At 36.0% G+C, this 19166-nt stretch overlaps 1 protein-coding gene across 2 annotated transcripts in view; it reads left to right on the top strand.

Annotated features, from left to right (window-relative positions):
• Positions 1–17144, top strand: part of ANKRD10 (ankyrin repeat domain 10) — a 37212-nt gene extending 20068 nt beyond the window's left edge. Inside the window, exons 4-6 of one of the 2 annotated variants that reach the window (XM_057390250.1) lie at positions 8804–9039; positions 12509–12604; positions 15503–17144. In XM_057390250.1, coding sequence (XP_057246233.1) covers positions 8804–9039; positions 12509–12604; positions 15503–15969 — 799 coding nt within the window. In that variant the 3' untranslated portion in view covers positions 15970–17144. Of the gene's footprint in view, positions 1–8803; positions 9040–12508; positions 12605–15484 lie in introns of both variants that reach the window. The other variant, XM_057390240.1, reaches the window with a different exon arrangement.
• The last annotated feature ends 2022 nt before the right edge of the window (positions 17145–19166 follow it).

Raw genomic sequence — 19166 nt, 5'->3', positions numbered from 1 at the left:
TTTCAGTAAAGTTGTTCATAGATCAACTAGTAACTAGTAGAATCTGGATGAAAAACCCCAGGAGATAGTTGTGACATGGCCCAGAACTTGTTCAGGCTGGTTAAAAAAGTTTTCTAATATGTGTCATGCCTACTGGTTACAATATGTGTCTCACTGCATGGCTCAACAAACAGTGGAAGAGTTTGGTAACTGTAACGTAGGAAAACTATTACTCCTCAGTTTCAGCTTCATTCTGTTTTGCTTGCTTGAGCTTGTATGTGATAATTTTTCTTATAAAGGGAAAAAATGAAAGTTGGAAAAACTTTCATGAAGGTCATTTAAACTGGTTTTATGCACTTCAACTGTTCCTTAATCCAGAAGATTTTATTTCTGCTTGAATAAGCACATCGAGTTACTTTTGACACAAAAAACTCAAACACTTGTGTAGTTTGATAGTTTCTCTCTGCATGCATATAATTGACAAATAATGAAACCATCCACCTTGCCTAGCTCACTTAACTACCAGACTTTTAATACGCAGCTGCAATCCATTCCTGGTGTTAATATACTTGTGAAGTRTAGTCCTTTCATTCTTAACTTTTTCCCTGCTTTTGGCACAAAAATACCATAAAGTTAATTTATCTCTTTACTTCAGTTTTATTCCCAAACCTTCAACTGTCCATGCATCTTGTACTGAATAGCTTGAGACTTCTTCCAAGTTTGGCACATTTGAGAGAAGCTTGCTTCCTTCATTTTTGTAATTCTAAGCTATCTTTGGGTTTCAGTCACTATATTGAAGAGAAATAACGTCATTTTATTTGCTACCTGAGTCATCTTAGCAGAAATCTGTGTTGCAAGGTTGTTTCATCCTTTCAAGTCAGAGTTTGCACTGAACCTGTCATCAGTAGTTTTCCATTACACTTTCTTCATTGTTAGCATCTTTATTTATTATTCTTACTCTGTTCCTAGAAACATGAAAGCAACMGGAATGATAGTTCTTGGTTGGCTAAGTAACTTAAATTCTCTTTATAGCACCGCAGCCACTTTAAATGGCTTATTTAAAGATGCTTATTTGGAATTTAATTTTGCTAGTGATCTAAGAAATACTTWCATTTTAATAGGAAAGGTCTTTTCTGTTGCACTGTATTGCAATCAGACTTGCTTCAAGAGTTTCCGTAGTCTTTTATGCCTTTCCTTTGTGAATTGTTTTTAGGCATCATCTGTTATATCATGCAATGTGAATTTAAACATTTGATTGCTAATACTAGGCCAAGTCAGGCCTGTATTGTTCAGGGAGAAGTTTACATGGAAATGCAAGTATTCTTTATGAAAGGTACTGAAAAAGAAGTGCACTGTTAGTCTTCAGTAAAGCATATAAATGGGAATACAGATACAGCAAGAAATCACCACCTGATGATGATGCTTGTAGTAATTGCAAAATTGCCTACCGTTAGTGAATTCTTTCTTCTGCCAATGTATGCTCAGTCAGGAGTTGAAGTATCCAGGATCTAATTATAGCTGCATAATTCATAATGAACTGGATTTTTATGTGGAAAAAGTGGCTTCGCAAAGCAGAGTCCTTCTGTCCGGTATATTCCTGTTGTTATGATTTTGGATGACATTCACAAGAACTCTGCCACTGGTTTTAAAAGTGTAACATAATTTCAGCTGCCAAATGCTTTGTTGTGAAATAAAAACTTGGCACCAACTTGTGCTTTTGTAGATGCCCAGTATGTAATTCTAGCATGAATTTTTGTAACTGTCCCCAACAGTGACACACATCTGTTTAGTTAAGAATATTTTTCTCTTGGTATCTGGGAAAAATTGAAACTTTTTCATAACTTCTGTATTTGGACACCAAAGGGTTAAAACACCTAAAGTTTAGTATTTCAAAATAATTTTGCTGTAGAAAATTTAGACTAGTATACTACTGTTTATATAGGAAACGATTTTTCTCGCTGTGGGCGTTTTAGTGTTCTGATCTTTTTTTTCTCTTTCTTCTTTTGTTTTGTTTTAATCCTTGTATCTGCTAATTTTTGTATAGGAATAGTTACTAATTCTTTTGAGATACAGCCTACTAAATTTAAAGTAATTGAAGCCATGATTTGACCRATAACTTTAATCCATTCTATATAAATTTCAGTGAAGAACTGACAAATTGGTTTCAGGATGAAAGTTATAATGCTTTTAAAGGCATAAAAGTCTTAGTATCTTGTTGTTAAGGTGGTCACATGATAATGGCTTACATATTGAATAATGTGCTACAGCACTTTATGTATGTTAATGTACTTTTAATATTGATGTTGCCTGCAAATATGTGATCCCTTATAAGTTTCCTGTTTATGCACCATTGCCCGTTTAAATCAAACAGAAGATTCTGAAACTGTAAAAACTACACATGTCAATGTTTTACAGCTACGTAATTCGAATTGACTTGATTTTTTCAAGTAATCCTAGAAAGGGGGAGCATTCCATATAGAAACTGCTGAAACTGCCACAGGTGCTTCTCCGAAAACCTTACAGTTGTGGCATTGAATGTTCAGTATCGCTTCCTTTCTGCACACAAGGCATACTGTTGAGGTATTTGTTGCGGTGATTGGTTTTAATGCTAATCTAGGAATTCAGATATAGAATCTATAGATTTGCATGCTTTGCTTACCCTAATTTACAATTATCTACATTATTATTTGTAAACTAACAATAGATAAGTTGAGATCAGTAATTTTTAACAGATATTTTACATTGATATACAAAAACTGTGGGTTATTTTCTTAGATTGTCGCATGGCATTAACAAAAACACAGTAAGCTGTAGGTGCTGTAATCACTATTTCAAATTAAACATTTAGGAGACTTTTTTACATATATTATTTTCAAAAAGATTTATTGTTGACTTTTTGTAGCAGGTGTTTGTTTTGTTTTTCAAGGTATGTGACATTATAAGTTGAAGATAATGTATTTCAAAGGTATTTCTRTGTTAAAAACAATAGAAATCTACTTGCTTTTTCCCCACAAATGAGTATGAATAATGAACAATTAAAATAACTTAGAAGCAATTTTTTTACAGTAAATTCATTAGCATTTATAATTCAATGTGAAAAGCACAAGTGTTTGTTYTCTTTCGACAGATCTTTGGAAGAGTAAATTTTGTAAGTTATGCTGAAGTAAATCTTCCTTGCATAAAGTCATGTTTCAACAATTCTAAGTTTTAAGGGKTTTTTTGGTTGGTTTTTCTTACTTTCTGTGGTTTAGCCACAGTGGAATCATCTTGAGTATTTTTTAAAAGTTTGCCTCAAATTTTTTCCTTCCTTTAGAAAACTTCTTAAATTAGATGAAAATAATAAAAATTTTCTCCCGAATAAAGCTTAACTGAAGATTACCTTTGTGTTTCTGTACATCAATCCTGTTTGGCCAGATAACATACTTTTGTCTTGGTTTTGGGCAACAATTGAGTTATACTCACAGCCAAAATTTTTGGAAAAGCATTTCAAAAGAAGGAAATGCTTGAACTTACGCTTCAGCAGTGTCCTCTTCATAGCTGCTTTAGTTTGATAGCAGGACACTCAGATCAAATGGGCATTTAGAATGGGAGTTYAGATAATGTCAACCAGAGAGAGAGAAATGGATACAAAAAAAMCTCAAGTCCTCTTCATGCCAAGATTAGTCAGTTTTGAAGACTGCCTGTAGACATCACTTGATGGAAGAAGACAAACATGTTATAAGAGTGTTGTTTTAAGCACTGTAGGTCTGTGAATAAATGTATATGCAAAAGTCAGAGCGTTCACTTAATATTTCAGTGTGTGTTTATTTATAAAACACCTGCCACTACAGAACAATGCAAGCATCATATGTCAAGAAACTTCAAGATCACCTACTCATCTGTATTCAGACTTTCAACAGCTTTTCTCATGGATTTTTTTCTATTTAGAATAACTTTCTAATAGGAAAATGTGTCCTTCCTTACATTTGGCTTTCTTCTGTCACGTTGGACTTGGCATCTTACACTTTCATACCTTGAAGAAAACAAGATGTTTTTATTCCCAGCTCCTGGATTTTAACCTACAAGAAGGCTGAGGGTAAATTAATACCATGCTTCATGATTTTAACTTGTTTCTAGTAATAAAAATTATGTGGAAACAGTGAATAAACTATATAGCAAAAAAATGCAGCCAAGTGACAGAACCTGAACAGAACTCTGTCATTTTTCAAATACTTGAATTGCCTTGGMAAGGATGAAAGGTATGTGTTTTCTAAACATGGAGTGAATTGATTTTCAGATGACTTCATGGCCCCGGGCAGTGTTAAGTATGGAATTTTTCTCCTGTTTGTCAGTTCATACCTTCATGTATGTTCCTGTCTGCAGAGAGTGCCAAAGAAGGAATKATACTTTCAGAGCTTTTGTTTTCAGTGCCTTTTCTTCAGTTTTTCCACCTGTTCCTGTAGCTGGTCTGACCTTAAGAGTTGTCTTTAGTTTTTGATGTTTTGTTTTTTGTTTTTTTTTGGTTTTTTTTTATTGGAGAGAGAAGGAATTAATTTTTTTGAGCACTCCTGTCTGATTTGACAGTAACTAGGCCAACCTTCAATTCTGCACAAACTCAATGTATACTCTTTAATAAAGGCTGACTAAACGTAAAACAAATGTAACTTTTCAAGACTTACTCTGATTTTCTTATTTATGTCTCCATTCAATCCTTCCACACCTTCCTTGCTGCTGGCTTCTTCCTTCATAAGGAATTCATTTGAAACATGCAGTGTTTGTAACTTGCCGTTTGTCTGTTTCAGCTAAAAGCCCAGCTTAGAGACAAACCTTGGAATGAAACATGAGTTTGTCCTTAAGTTTGGCTTTTTGTGTCAGGAAACAAGTTTTTTAACATGCCAACAACAACAAAAACCCCTACAAAACAAAATGTAAAACCTGCTAGAAATTTCTGTACTCATTTTTTAATTCTGAATAATGCAGTTGCAGAAATAGAGCTGTCATATTTCCTGTATGATTAGTGGTAACAAAAGGACAGCTTGCCTGAAGATTGAATACCAGTGTGTTTCAAGCCTCTTTGGAGCTTCCACTATTTCAAGGTATTTAGAATAAAAGATCAAAGCTGATACCAAAGGGATTTTTAACTTACTAAAAAAAGTGGAGGATGCGTGGAAAAGATTTTTTTTTTTCAAGACTCTTGAAATTGAGGTAGTTTTATCCGTGTTGTTCACTGGTTTACTTTTTTTTCCAGTGTTTTTCTTACACTGCCTAGGTCTTGAAGTTATTTTCAGATACTTTTTCTTTACTTTGCTGCTCTCCTGTAAGTATTCAAAACTAATACCATTTGTGTCCCCTTACGTACCTTTCAAGGGACACAAAATAACTGAAAATTTACTTGAATATAGTGATTATCCCTGAGTTCTGTGCTTGTTCATTTTTCGTTCATTTTTTAGCCATGCAGTCTGTGCCACATGGCTACTACGCATTGTACYTAAATGAATCACATACTATTACTCCTCCTTTTCACTTGGTATTAGTATCAGTTTACATATAATTGCAGTTCATAAGCAAGGGCTGCCRTAGGGATTGCACATAAGACATTGAACTCCTCTTAAGTCTTACATGTGGTTGGGACAGTGAACCATTTCTATTTTCATCTGTATAATCTAGTCTTTCTACAGTAATGACACTTAAATTCTTAGCTCCTGGGATAAGCTGAGGCAGCCGCTTCATTGTCAGATATGGGCAGCATTTGAGATAGACCATGCACTGCAGATTTAGTATTAGATATGTTCCCAGTCCCTTATAGTAATTACAGCTGTAACAAGGTGGTTTCCTCGAAGTCCAGATTCACACTTTTAAAAAATGGTCTAGTAGATATCCTAGCTTTTTAATTCATTCAAGTACTCCTGGGGTTCTGGCAGGACTCTGTTACATTATTTTTTTGTTACAGACTYAGAATCTTTCAGGAATGGCAACATTTCTAAATTATTTTGAAAATTCATAAAACTATTCCAGTCTGGTAAAACTCTGTGATGTCTAGTAAGAGCATCTTCTTTCCTAATTTTTTTTCCTATTTACATTAGCCTTTTTTTTTTATTGCTTGCATTTTATTATGATAGGCTAATATAGCACAGCTAGCTCTTAATGCCTTTAGTGTTTCCACTGACAGATTTTTTCCTCCTAGAGAACGCCAGAAAAATCAGCTGAAGAAGTAGGTCTTTTTTTTCTTTCTAATCTGTTTTTGAGAAGGTGACAGGTTTCTGCAAAGTTTGCCAGTTTTTCTTTTCTCCTTCCTGTTAGTATTGGAATGGAAGCCAGTTTAATGGAAATTTTAAAGTATATGGAAGTTCCAGAATAATCAAGCTTTGATTAAAATCACGGATATTGACAACTGGATATAGAAAAGATACTCAAATTAGTGTTCCCACTGTAAGTGATTAGAGAGAACTTAACAGCTGTGTTATCTTCCATAACATTTGTCCAAACAGTTTCTTGAGTCATATAGAACCTATAATTTCTTTTTATTTCATTGAAAAGATTTTTCTCTTCTTTTTTTCATTACTTACTTGATAAGCTGAATTCAGATTCACACCTTTAAGAGGGGTATTTCTAAACTCTCAGAAACAAGAATGTTCTCTCCAATAGGCTTGAGTCCCTTGAATATTTCCACAGAACAAGCTCATTCTTGTCTAGCTGGTAAGAGTAATTCGTTCAGGAAGAGGCCGAAGTAGGACTGATCTTTTAATACCAAGGATCATTAAATTTTAAAAATTGGAAAGCTAACTTTTATTTATTTTATTTCTGGGAAATTTAATTTTACTTTCCCAGAGTTTGGTTATGTAGCTTTTCCTACTTGGATCTTAGTTTATACATCTCTAAGTGCCTCTGRTATCTTACATTGACATTCCTTTGGAAAATGGTGACTTAACTGTTATCTCTTACAGTCAATTTTTCAAAGCAGAGTTAGTGCTCAGTAGTATTTGCTGAGTAATAGACTCACTGACCCCTTGAAATTCAATTAAATTAGGTGGCTATTCAACACCATATTGGTTTTGTCATTTTTATCTTTGCCTAACTTTATTCATTTTGCTCTTGCTTAGATTTCTTTTACTTTTGGGGCTCACAGTTTTAAAAGAGGTATCAGAGAACTGAGCTTTTCTTTTTGACCAGAACACATCTATTAAAAGTTCGTTTCCTAAGCTGTAGTTATATTCTTCTGCATCCTTATGCTGCACAAGTAAATCAAAACTATTAAAGGAGTATCAGATGTTGCTTAGCAGCAACTTCAACAGGTCATCTAGTTAAGCAGGGGGAAGGAATCACTGTAGAATTTCTGAGATCATAGGCCATTCTTAAAACGAGGGGAAGAGACCCCTCTCAAGATTCAGCCACTTTTATACTCTGAAATTTTCCCCTGATGCTGACTGTAATTATCCTTTGTTCATGTTAATCCCATTTATATACTGCCTACAGTGGATGCACAGAACAATTATTCACTTTGCAAGTATTCAAACTAATACCACCACCTTGAAGTTTAATTTCTATTAACTAGCTAGGTTTTCCAGCCTTCTAAAGTCTTACTTTCTAGACTACTTTTGTCTGCTGTTCTCTGGATTTTTACTGGTAGTCCAAGTAAATAGTGACTTAAAATAGTGTAGTATGGCATGAAATTAACTCTGGTCTAGGTTACGGGTTTTGTGATTCTGTAGTCTTTTGATTTATCCATTTAGTCTCATAGCAAACAAGTTGTGATGATYCAGAAAGCAAATCTGGGCTTTGTTCTTTAATTTCTTCTCATCAATTTCAACAGAGTCAGGTCTATCAATCATCTGAATTCTTGCTCTGTTAGCTGGTCTGTTTCTGGAATTTTTAGTAATAGACTTGTTTAAATGATTGAAGCCAAGAAACAGTTCAGTGTTTCTGACTAGTTACATCTGTCTGGAAAAACATTAGGAAACATTAATTGGCATCTTTTGCTTCACCATCTAGTTTTGTCATTTCTGGCTCTCTTGTTTCCACTTTGATGCTCTTCCTTATGAAGTTAGCCATAACTTCTAAGCACAAGACATCCTGTATGTTTTGTTAATGCATGTGATACAGCACTATTTCAAATTAGACCTCTACATCTCTACATGTCCCCTCTGATTTCATTCCTAACCCTGATGCACTAGAATATAAAAATCCAGTGACATTCTCTTGTGCACAGAAAAGTCTTGGTTGAAATTAACAAAGCAAGTCCCAATACTTATGATGTCACACACTTTGAAATTAGAAACAAACCAGAAAAAAAAAAGTATAAGCAAAGCATAACCAAGTATAGCATCTTTATCTATCTATCTTTTACTATATATGTATATATTTTGTTGTTAGGAAGAATAGTGATGTTGTTGTTAGAAACCAGAATGCCATGGACAATTGCCAAGTCATGTTAATTTTGTTTTGAGTATTTGATCTTTTGCTCAAGTTAAAGCAATAGATTGCAGAATAAACTGCAGAAGATGGTAAAATTCAACACTTAAGTTAGTCTGAAGTTTATGTAAAGATCAGCTACTTCAGACTATTTTAGAATAAAGCATTTTGAAGAGTATAAATAGGAAGATGGTTTAAGGCACATAGTATATTGATTTTATTTAAAAGTGTATTGTCTCCCAAATTTTGCTTAAAAGTGAGATATATGTGCAAAAAGTTAAGTTAGTTATAAAACTAAGATTGGTAACTAATTTCTTAATGGAAAATTTGCTAAGTGTATGTTTTCTCTCATCACCAGCAGATAGATAGTAAGGGCAGCAACAGCAGCCAGCTAGCCTGATGAATGAGTGTAATCCAGTTTCTTTGTATTGTACAGCTTGAGAAATGCCAGTGGCCTGACAGCAGCAGACCTTGCACATACCCAGGGCTTCCAAGAATGTGCCCAGTTTCTCTTGAACCTCCAGAACTGTCACCTGAATCGTTTCTATAGCAATGGCACCTTAAATGGGGTTCATCAGAATGCAGGTCCCAATCCATTCAGTGGTGGGACAAGTCGAAAGAGATCCTTTGAAGATACAGAGTCTGCTGGAGTAAAGAAGGCTAGAACAGAAGGTGAGACCCCAGAGGTAAAAGGGATGGGTTGATACTGTTGTTGAGAAGGAAAATAAACGTTTTAAAGCCTTTTGGAGTGGATGTTGAGTATTATTGACAAACTCACTCACATGTAAATTACATATTAATACAAGAAACAGATTAATGCCACTACTCCATGCTGCAAAATCCCAGTTCTCCCTGTCATCATCTTGGTGTGTTCAGAAATTTCTATTTCCAGAGAGTGCTAAATCTGCGTGATGCCAAGAATAATCATGCAGAGGAGTAGGAGCTGAAATCAGCTTCTACTTCCTCAGTTTCTTCAGCTTCAGGAGAGCCAAGTAACGTTCCGTTGATTCACAGAGATGCCCGGATGTTCTAACAGTAATTTTCCATTCAGGGGTTAATTCACAGTTCAGAAACTGCTAGGTAAGGTGGAAGAAATTGAATGCAGAAACAATTCTCAAATCAAGGGGATTATGTATGTTAATTAACATACCTTAAGTTTCCAGGATTGTTTTCCAAGGGGAACTGGTATCTTACAGAAGAGTGTAAGACTAAAATGAACCTTAAGGTTTCCTGTCCAGCCATGTGCATTGAGGATATTGCTTCTTTGCCAGCAATGATAGACTAGTACAACCTAAAGATACTTTCTGATAGTTTTATGTAGAAATCTTTTTTTTACATCTTAGAACCACCTTGAGTAACATGATTGAGGGAAATTACCTTTTTCCCTTCTATTGGTCATCCCACTGAATTCTTACTAAAAATGAGATATTCTGGAGTCAAACCTTTTCCCTAATAATGCTAAAAGATGCTTTTCTTTAGCATCAGGAAAGGGATTTCATAGGTCTTCATTGAAGACGGTTTGTTCAGTTCAAGTTGATGTTCTAACATCTGTGACCTTCAGTAATTCAAATAGAATGGGCTTCAACAGTGCTTAATTCCAGATAGTAAGGGGCAGATTGAGACCTAAACCATGTTTCTCAATCGGACATGGGCAGTGTAAATCACGTCAGTATCACCACTAGTATTTGTTCAGCACTTGCTATCCAGACACCACTTCACCTATAGCAGGATCAGAGACCTTAGCTGGATACTCCATTGCCAATCATAAGTAGGGTATGTTGCTTCAAGTAGCTGGTCTGAATGATAAATTTCATTATGGAGAAGAGTCCCCGTGCGATTAAATACAAGACTGCTGGAATTAAGTGGCTGCATAGAATAAGAAAAATTCCCAGTATACAAATGCCCGTAACAACTACAAAAAGATGTTTGCAGTCCATTGGTGTGCTACCAGGAGGCAGTGCTTGAAGTCAGACTAATTTATCTTGCATTTTGAAGAGCTGCTCCATCTGAATGTTCCTGAGCAGCTGTCTCTTTCAGTTTCAGAATATGCTCTAAACTAGTCAACAGGCAGTATTTCCCAACAATCTGGGGGATTGGCACTGGGCTTGCTATGTGTGTTCTCACTTTTGCCATGAAGCAGCAATATCTGCATTACCTTTCACTGTGTAGTTGGTCCAGTGCATAAGTTAGATTGAGCAAATAAACAGACARTGTTTGAAAGCAATTATAGCAATGCTGGAAAAACAATCAGAGTAGGTAATTTTTGAAATTGTTACCAGTGTGACTTTAAGACCTTCACAAACAAATGCAGAAGCTTTGCTGCTTTTGCTTGAAGGTTTTTGGAGTAACTTTTTTTGGAGTTTTTTTTGGAGTAAGATGCATCCCAGCTGCAGAAGCTGCAGTTTCTAATCTGATGTGTTTGCCCTCAAAGACATCAGCATCAGTAATAACTATCACATCGATGTAAAAAGTCTGTTGCACTGAGAATGAGTCACTGTTCCTGAAGCATTTTGGTAAAGAACAGAGCTGAGTAATGAGGTTATCAGAACCTCTTTGTGCTTAGCTGGCCCTTTTAGAGAAAAAGCACAATTTTGTGTTAATTTTAAATCCTTTCTAAAGCCACACTGGTCTGCTGTCCTTTGAAGACTATTTGCACAGGAGATTCCAGATATTCAGAGAGTGAAGGCAAACTATTTGTAGGGAAGAGTCAAGTTTTGATGGCTGTACCCCAAATCAAAACAATCACTGCTTTGAAAAAAATCTTCCTGTGACAACATATGTCCTTTACAAGAACTTCTTAAGTGCTTCTAAGTGACAGTTGAGAGAAGGTGTGAAGTGCTCTGCAATAACTCAACTGGGCAGTGGATAACCATTACTTGTAATTGTTTATATACACACTGGTGTATCTGCTAACAGGTACCTTTAAACCTCAAAATTAGGTAACACTGATACATGATACACTGTGATAGAAACAAATTCTCAAGTGCAATTAACGGAAGTAAATTGGTGGCCACTTTCAGAATATGTGCCAAATAGTTTTTTATTTAGAAACAAATTGGACTTTATGTCCATTTTCCTGAAATCGATTCCAGAAATTTCATCTGCTTCCTGGTTAGGTCAGTGGTGGTGCACAGGTTCAAAGTTGGTGATGATGATGATGATGATGATGCACACTGGGCCAACTGGTCACACAGTTGTGTTTGTGTCAGTCCTAATCCTGGCCCCTGTAGTCCAGTCTTCAGTGGGTTGACTTGTGCTGTGCTGGGTGTGCTTCTCACAACCAGTGTCCTGGTGTCAGGATCCTCAGCACAGATGCTTTGGGTGTTCTGTGTGAGGTGTGATGGAGGGCTTTCCTGGAACTGCAACCTGGAATGGCCAGCATGAAACTGCACTTGCAGGTACTTCTAGGTAACAAAAAAAAAAGTCTTCCTGCTTTAGGGTAATTTGAAGCCTGCTGATCCAAGGGGCTGATGTCATTTAAGCCCTCAGTGATGTCTTTGGCCCTGGAACACTTCAGCTATTGCTTATGGTCCTTTAAAAACATGTGGTTTATGAAAATTACAGTTGTGCCCCAGATAATGGGAACTGAATTGCAGTCTGCCAAAGCAGGTATTTATATAATATTAAGAGTTTGTGCAGTGTGAGTACAAAGTGTTGATGTCAGTGTGAGAGCAGGGCAGGGCCTGCTGGGATAGTACTGGAGCAGTGCTCTGGGTGGTTGATACAAAAACTAGTGTGATCAAGCTTGTCTTGCTTATTAAAGCAGCAGTCTAACCACTTGTCAGCTTCTCTCAGAAAGCAGATCTGCTTGCTCAGCTCTTGAAGAGKTCCCTGGAGCAGTCTGATATGGATAAGGGTGGGTTGCTGGGACCTGGCCCTGGGGAGTGAATAAGGGAGCAGTCTAGACTGACAGTAGACAAATGAGTTGGGTACATCAGCTCTGAAGCCTAAATATGAGCAACTTAAATTTCTCTTTATTCTACCTATTTGTGCATCAGTCTAGTAAATTTGATAGATAGGTGCAAAGTCTAACAGGTACCCTGGTAATTTTTTGTTTTGTTTAAATAATCAAAGTATTCATCTTTTTGTTGGCTGGGTTTTCCAGTGGGCTCTAATGACTAAACATGACTCTTTTTATCAGCTTACAGCTTTGATGGCTTAATACCAATGGTGAATGGACGAGTTGAGGACGATGCTGACAACATGCACGTTGATAGAGAKTTTGCTGTTGTATCAGGTGGGAGTGGACAGTTTCCTGTTAACTACAACAACATTCAAATGGTTGAAGACACCAAACAACAGGAGAGTACTTCTGTTGGACCAAAAGAAATTGAAATATACACWGTTTCTGCAATGCAAACTCCTTGTCGTTGCAAGAATCAATATGCGTTTTATTTTTAATTTAAGGATAAAATCTAGTCCTTTATTTTTGCACATTGTTGTCTGGAGTCTTGAAAACTATTGTATTGCTGTAACACCCATTATACTGGGGGTTTAGTAGGTATCGAAAATTAGGTGTTTCATGTATTGTAATGGTGAAAGAGAAGGTTTATTAATCATTTCTTAATATTTCAGGTAAACAGAAGTCTACGATGGCTGTTTCACTTTTAACCTGAGGCTTGTATTATGTTGTGCCTTGTTTCTAGTTGCTATAATTTTGGGTTAAAGGAATTCAGAAATAAGTTAAATTATTCATTTAATTTTGATTGAGTAGATAATAAGACTTGGGAAACATATCCTAGCTTTGAAAATAATATGTTGTGACAACACTATATTCAAAATAGTAAAACAAATACTCTAGAGAACAGTCTAGACATACATCCTGTGTTCAGAATTTGTTTAGACACAATGACATAAGTGCAGGATCCTGCTAAGGGTTTTTTTTTAAATGTAAATAGAAGACTAGACAGCACAGTTTTAATCCACTATTTGGAACTAGTGTACCTTAGAAAACAGATTTTGTGTTTTGTACCAATCATCATGGAACAGTCAAAATGGTACTACGATTAGTCCATATTAATGCTCTAGATTTTTTAAGGGCTGCTGAATCAAGATGCTTTTGGTAACCCCAGGAAGYATATAGAGTTTGATTAAAACTGTCTTGGGTTAGCTTTTTTTGCACTTTGTAAGTTAAGATATGGAGTTCTACAATAGTGCTTTATTACATTTGGAAATTAATTTCCTATTCATCAATTTTTTCTGCCATAAATATGTTTATGCTTTGTACCACAGATCCGATTCAACAAAGGGAATGATAATTAATAGATATTTTAATATATTACAAATATATATATATACACATATATATAATCAATACTTTGAAAGTAGACTATGATATTTTCCAGTGATAATTACTAAGTGTTCTTATTTATGGAAAAATTATTTTCTTTCATAAATATACTCTTACTACTCTATTATTATAGGTGCTCATTTTTAACCAATGATAACATTCTATAATTATCACTAGAACTATTCATTACCTACTTTTGCATATTAACTAATAGAAGTGCCAGTTTTATTAAATTTGATTTGGCAAAACCAGCCTTTAATGGTTTATTTTTAAACAGTTAAAACTTTGCACTTTTCAGTTAATAAACAATATGTGAAACTTCTGCTGTGCGTTTTCATCACTGAAATACTAGCTTTGATGTCTTGATGGGTTTGTGGGGGTTTTTTTCCACTTTTAATAAGAATTCATGATTAGTGATTTCACATGATGTGGTTATTTTAACTGATGAGGGGACTAAACAGGAAACTCCAGTTAGTACATCCAGGGAGTTACAAATGGAACACATTTCTTGAGTTACCTAACGTGTCTGCGATGTATCAGTGTTGTATTTCATATTTCAAATAATAGCCACAAAAAGACTTGAGAGAGAACCAAAAATCCAGATTCTTCCTTGTCAGACAGTGGTACTCATAATGTGTCACTTAAACGGGAACCCAGTGTTTCACAAATGTGGGAAGTTGCCAACAGACTGAATTAACTGAATTAATTTGCATATACGCAGTAAATGCAATSCTGTTTTGCACATGGGTTTATGCGTTCATGGAGACATAAACATATGTGCRTGTATCCAAGGATAATCACAGAATGTAAAATCTTTAAATGTCACCACAGAGCTCTGCAGTTGCTATGTTTGCCTTGCTCATCTTTACCAATATAGACATAAATTATATTTTTAAGGCAGAATATAGCATGCATTTTTTGTGCTAATGCTTTTGAGTACCACTGCAAAAAACATGCATTTCAGACAGACTGATGAAATCTGTTCATGGAAACAAAACCTATTGTACTAATTACTAACTTCAMAGGGGAAATTGCTTCAAAGCAGTTGTCAGTGATTTTTGCATGCAAATTTTTAGAATTTTGTTTCCTACTACTGATATTTTTCAGTCTTCTGTGCACTCTGCTGCTGCTATTGTATGGCATTTTGCATGTGGATTGTACACATGCTATTATAAACATAGCATTAAATACAARCCTGCCCAGTATGTTATCTAGCAAGCTGCTAGGTACACTGAAATACTTTCTGAATAAAGGAATTTGGAAATATTTTAAGTTAGCAGCCCAACATAACATTTCTTTATTTGAGTTACTTCAGTGTATACTGTACTGTGAGAGTTAVAACTAAAAAGAAGAAAAAAAAAAAGCCTGAGTTAAATTACAGCTGAAAAAAATTCAAAAAGCAACCCTTCACRCTCTCACAGATAGTCAGTTCTTATATGTACCTAAACTTCCATCCCAAGAGGGCATTACAGTTGAGGTGGAATGATGCCTTTATTCCACCCTTGGAAACGCTGCCCAGAATGTTGTCTGCTGCASTTACTTCATACAGTTAAATGAAAAAAAAAAAAAAAAACTGAGAAGTTCACATTGTCTTTGCAAAGATTGATACAGGCATATTTTCAAAACAGATTTAGATCAATAGTTGCATTTTCAACGAAAGAATCCATTCTACAAACTTACTGGTCAGCTCTCATTACTCAGAACTACCTACATTGTTATAAAGAAAGGATAGATTTATTTTCAAATCTGTGTATGGAAACATTTTTTAAATAAGTATAGCGGAGACATTTTGWTGTATTTCAATTTATTCTTAATTGTTGGTGACAGGTGTATTTCTTAATGCAGATATGAATAGCAGTAGCTCCATATTGAATGCACTGACAAATGGATGTGCCATCAATGGACATTTGGATTTCACCGCCGCACAGCAGCTCAGTGGGATGGATGCCAGGCGTGAGGAGTGCTTAGCATTAACACCTAACGGAGTAATTCCTGGAGTAACTTCTCCCAGTAGGCATCGAATTCATACCAGTAACGGCACCGAGGAAGCGGAAAAAGCCATGAGTAATTCCACTGATATGTGTGGATCTCTCCACCTGAATGGAAGCCCGAGTAGCTGTGTTTCTAACCGGCCCTCATGGGTGGAAGACCCTGGAGATACTTTGCACTATGGACACTATCATGGTTTTGGGGATACTGCTGAAAGCATCCCCGAACTCAGTAGTGTTGTTGAGCATTCCAATTCTGTCAAGGTCGAACAGAGATATGACAATACTGTCCTAGGCACAATGTACTTGTACCACGGTTCCTAGATGAATGACCTTTATATCAAACACATACTGAAATTGCTACCAAATGAAACTGGGGGGACAGAATCCTCWCATAGCATTAAATTTGAAGATTGCAACTTGTTGCTATTTTTACACTTCGTTTATATGAAAAGTAAACCTTTAATTTGACAGCCTTATACAATAGTTGTAGTTTGTTGCATGTATGGGGCTTATTTAGTGATAAAATAGGTGCTGTCATGATGGGATGTTGTTTTCATTTTTTTATTATGGAATGTTCTGGTTTTGTATTTTTTTTCTAAGCTTGTGAACACTATCTTTCCCTTTTTAGAGCTGTTTTCCCTTTTATTAAAACGATGTTTAACTGAATTTTGTGAAGAAAATGTTACGTATGTGCATCACTTAGAGGTAAAGATTTTTCTTTTCCGTATCATCTGCTGAAGCTATGGTAGCAATATCAATGCCAGCTCTCACTATGCAAGGTTGAAAGTGGCAATCTTCTGGAGCTTCTCTGACTTTATAGTTTGTACATTTGTTTGGTAGAATTAGATGTTCATCTTTAAATTTTTCGAAGAAGTTGTTTAAAAATGCAGAGACAAATTTGAAAGAAGTTGCTGTTTCACTTTCTGTAGCGTAGAAGTGCTTTTGTTGTTGTTGGGCTCTTTGCATTACAGAGTGGGAAAGTGGGCTGCCTTTGTTTGGTCGCAGTTGGGTGTGCCTCAGGTTAGCTCTGTGGTGGGTTTCTTTGGCTTCTCTCCTTTATGTGTGTGCTTGATATTTTACCATAGCTCACAGACTGGAGGCATGTTGGCACTGTTCTGCTTTGTACGCAGTTTAAAATTGCTGTTACTCGTTAAAGAATTTGCCAAGTCAAAATATTTGAGTTTGACTGTCTTGGATATACATTTACTGTCATTTTTTTAACATATGCTTTGAAAATGTAATGTTGTGTACTCTTTGGGCTATGCTCATGGAAAATACATTGTATTTAATGCTTAATACACAAATCAAAATTCATATAAGTGCACTATATGAGCACTAATACTATAAGTTGCTGCTTGTGTTATAAGTGAAGAGTGGGGAAGAATATGGTAAATGAGATAAGCCCTATAAATTGTGTTGATTTTTTTGTTCTTGATTTGTTTAAAAAGGGACCTTTACAATTTGGATTTWAAAAAAAATAAACATATTACATTGTATCTGAATATTTTGTTTAGTTGTTATTATTTTAGTGTCAAGTTGAAAAAGCCTTAAATAGTTTATAACTCTCACAATTCTCATAATCTTTCTCAGTGCTGCTGTGGGATTTCTTCTTTTTTTTCAGTATATGAAAACAAATGGGAGCAGCCCAGTAGGTTGTCCTTGATTGAATTACAGAAACACAAGCKGGATATTTGGTATATGAAGGCTTCAGCCTTCAGCTCAAAAAACACTGGGTTAAAATATTTCCTGTCTGTAAATAAAAAAGAAATYAATAGTAGTCTCATTCAACCATTTTGAAGCAAAATGCTACTGACTGCAGAGAAGTCAGTGTTTGAAGTAGTGTTTACACTCTGCGTGGTTCACCACACACAAGATGCTCATAGTATTGGAAAATTGACCAGTTCTTTTGCAAATAGTTGGCCAGGCCAGCGAAACGCCTCAKTGCCTTCCGGAGACAGAAAAAGACCTTTGTGAAAGTTGAGTCTCACCTGAGTTGAGCTACTGTGGCATGCACATGAACCATGTGCTTGTGCTTGGACAGCACCCAGGCCCTGTTGTTGCATGGTTTAATTTGCTGAGGTAGTGCCCTGAGGAGCATGTGCCATTGCCATCACACTAACAGACTCTGATTTGCTGTAGCATTGGGGTTTGGGGATCTTAATATTGCTGAGTTTGCTCCACAGGCTTTCTTGTACTTTTTCAAATAAATGAAAGCAACTCATGCCATCTTACCTTCATGGCTGTAAACTGATCCCTGGAGGACTTTCTTTGGATACAGCTAAGTTGGCATGTGAGGGTATAATTTCAGGTACATAATTTTAGCATGGTAAGATTTTTTAAACCTGTGTACATTTGATTTTTATTCACTTGCTCTTCACGTGTTTTCACCTACGAATACCTTGGAAGACATTGTACTCCAAAGGAGAACTTAAAGCTTTATTTTGAAAAGCACTTTTGTGTTAGTAGACAGACTTCAAGGTCTGTAGCAGTTGTCAGGCCCCAGCTGAAGCCAATTGGTAAATTATGTCCAGGTGGAGAAGACCAGTCAGGGCCATATGACATGGACACACTGTGTCCCCTGCGAGTTTAATTTACAGTTAATGCTGCAAAGGTAGATCTGTGCCCGAGTATGACTCAGGCAAGAGCTGAGGTGTAGCAGTGTTAAAACATCAAATAAGAAGTCCAAGACAGCATTTTTGCAGGTGCTCTTTGAGGCAATATATTTACTTACTGCAAAGGCCATCTAAAGTCTTGTTTTTAAATTATGCCATAAATTTTTAATAGAACATGAAATAGGAGTCACAGAATCCCAGTGTGGGATTGGTAAATACATACCCAAGTCTGTGCTGCTGTTGTGAGCCCATAATACCCTCACAGGAAAAGAAGTTTTCTCGYGTTTACTTGGAATTTTCTGGTTTTCAGTTTGTCTCGTAATTTGAGATGTATGTGAGCAATGAAGTTATARAAGTAATGAGCTCAGCAGATCCAGCTGCACTTCTGTGCTGAACTGGTAGGTAAAGGATTGTCAAACAGAATGAGTTCTGCCAGATGCAGCTGTGTCTTTACATATCACAGAATCACAGAGTTAGAAGTGACCTTAAAAAATCATCTACTTCCAAACCCCCTGCACTGGGCAGGGACATGTAATTATTGATGATGCACAGGCCTTGTTTTTAAATACCTTGCTGTTAAAATACAGAACACATTTCCTGGGGTTGCCGTGCTAGATCAGCTAAGGTAGTCCAAGAAGCCTGGCAGAGCTCACAAACACTCCTCAGGCCTGAGTTTCTCAGATTCTGCTGACAGCAGTACTGAGCCATTTGAATTACACTGAGCTTTGCAATTCCTGAAAAGACTGCTGGGTTTTAAACACCTGGAGTTAAAGTCTAATAAGCTCTTTGCTTGGCAAAGGCAGTAGTATTGTAACACTACTCATATTTGGGCCTTTTGTCCAAGTATAGGATTTTCAAGATTTTCATCAAGCAAAGTTTTTTTGTTGGGGTTTTTTTTCTTTTTTT

This window comes from Malurus melanocephalus, unplaced genomic scaffold, assembly GCF_030028575.1.
Source record: "Malurus melanocephalus ecotype Western Australia unplaced genomic scaffold, MMel_1.1 scaffold_1, whole genome shotgun sequence".
Lineage (NCBI taxonomy): Eukaryota > Metazoa > Chordata > Aves > Passeriformes > Maluridae > Malurus > Malurus melanocephalus.
This window is presented reverse-complemented; position numbering and strand designations above follow the sequence as displayed.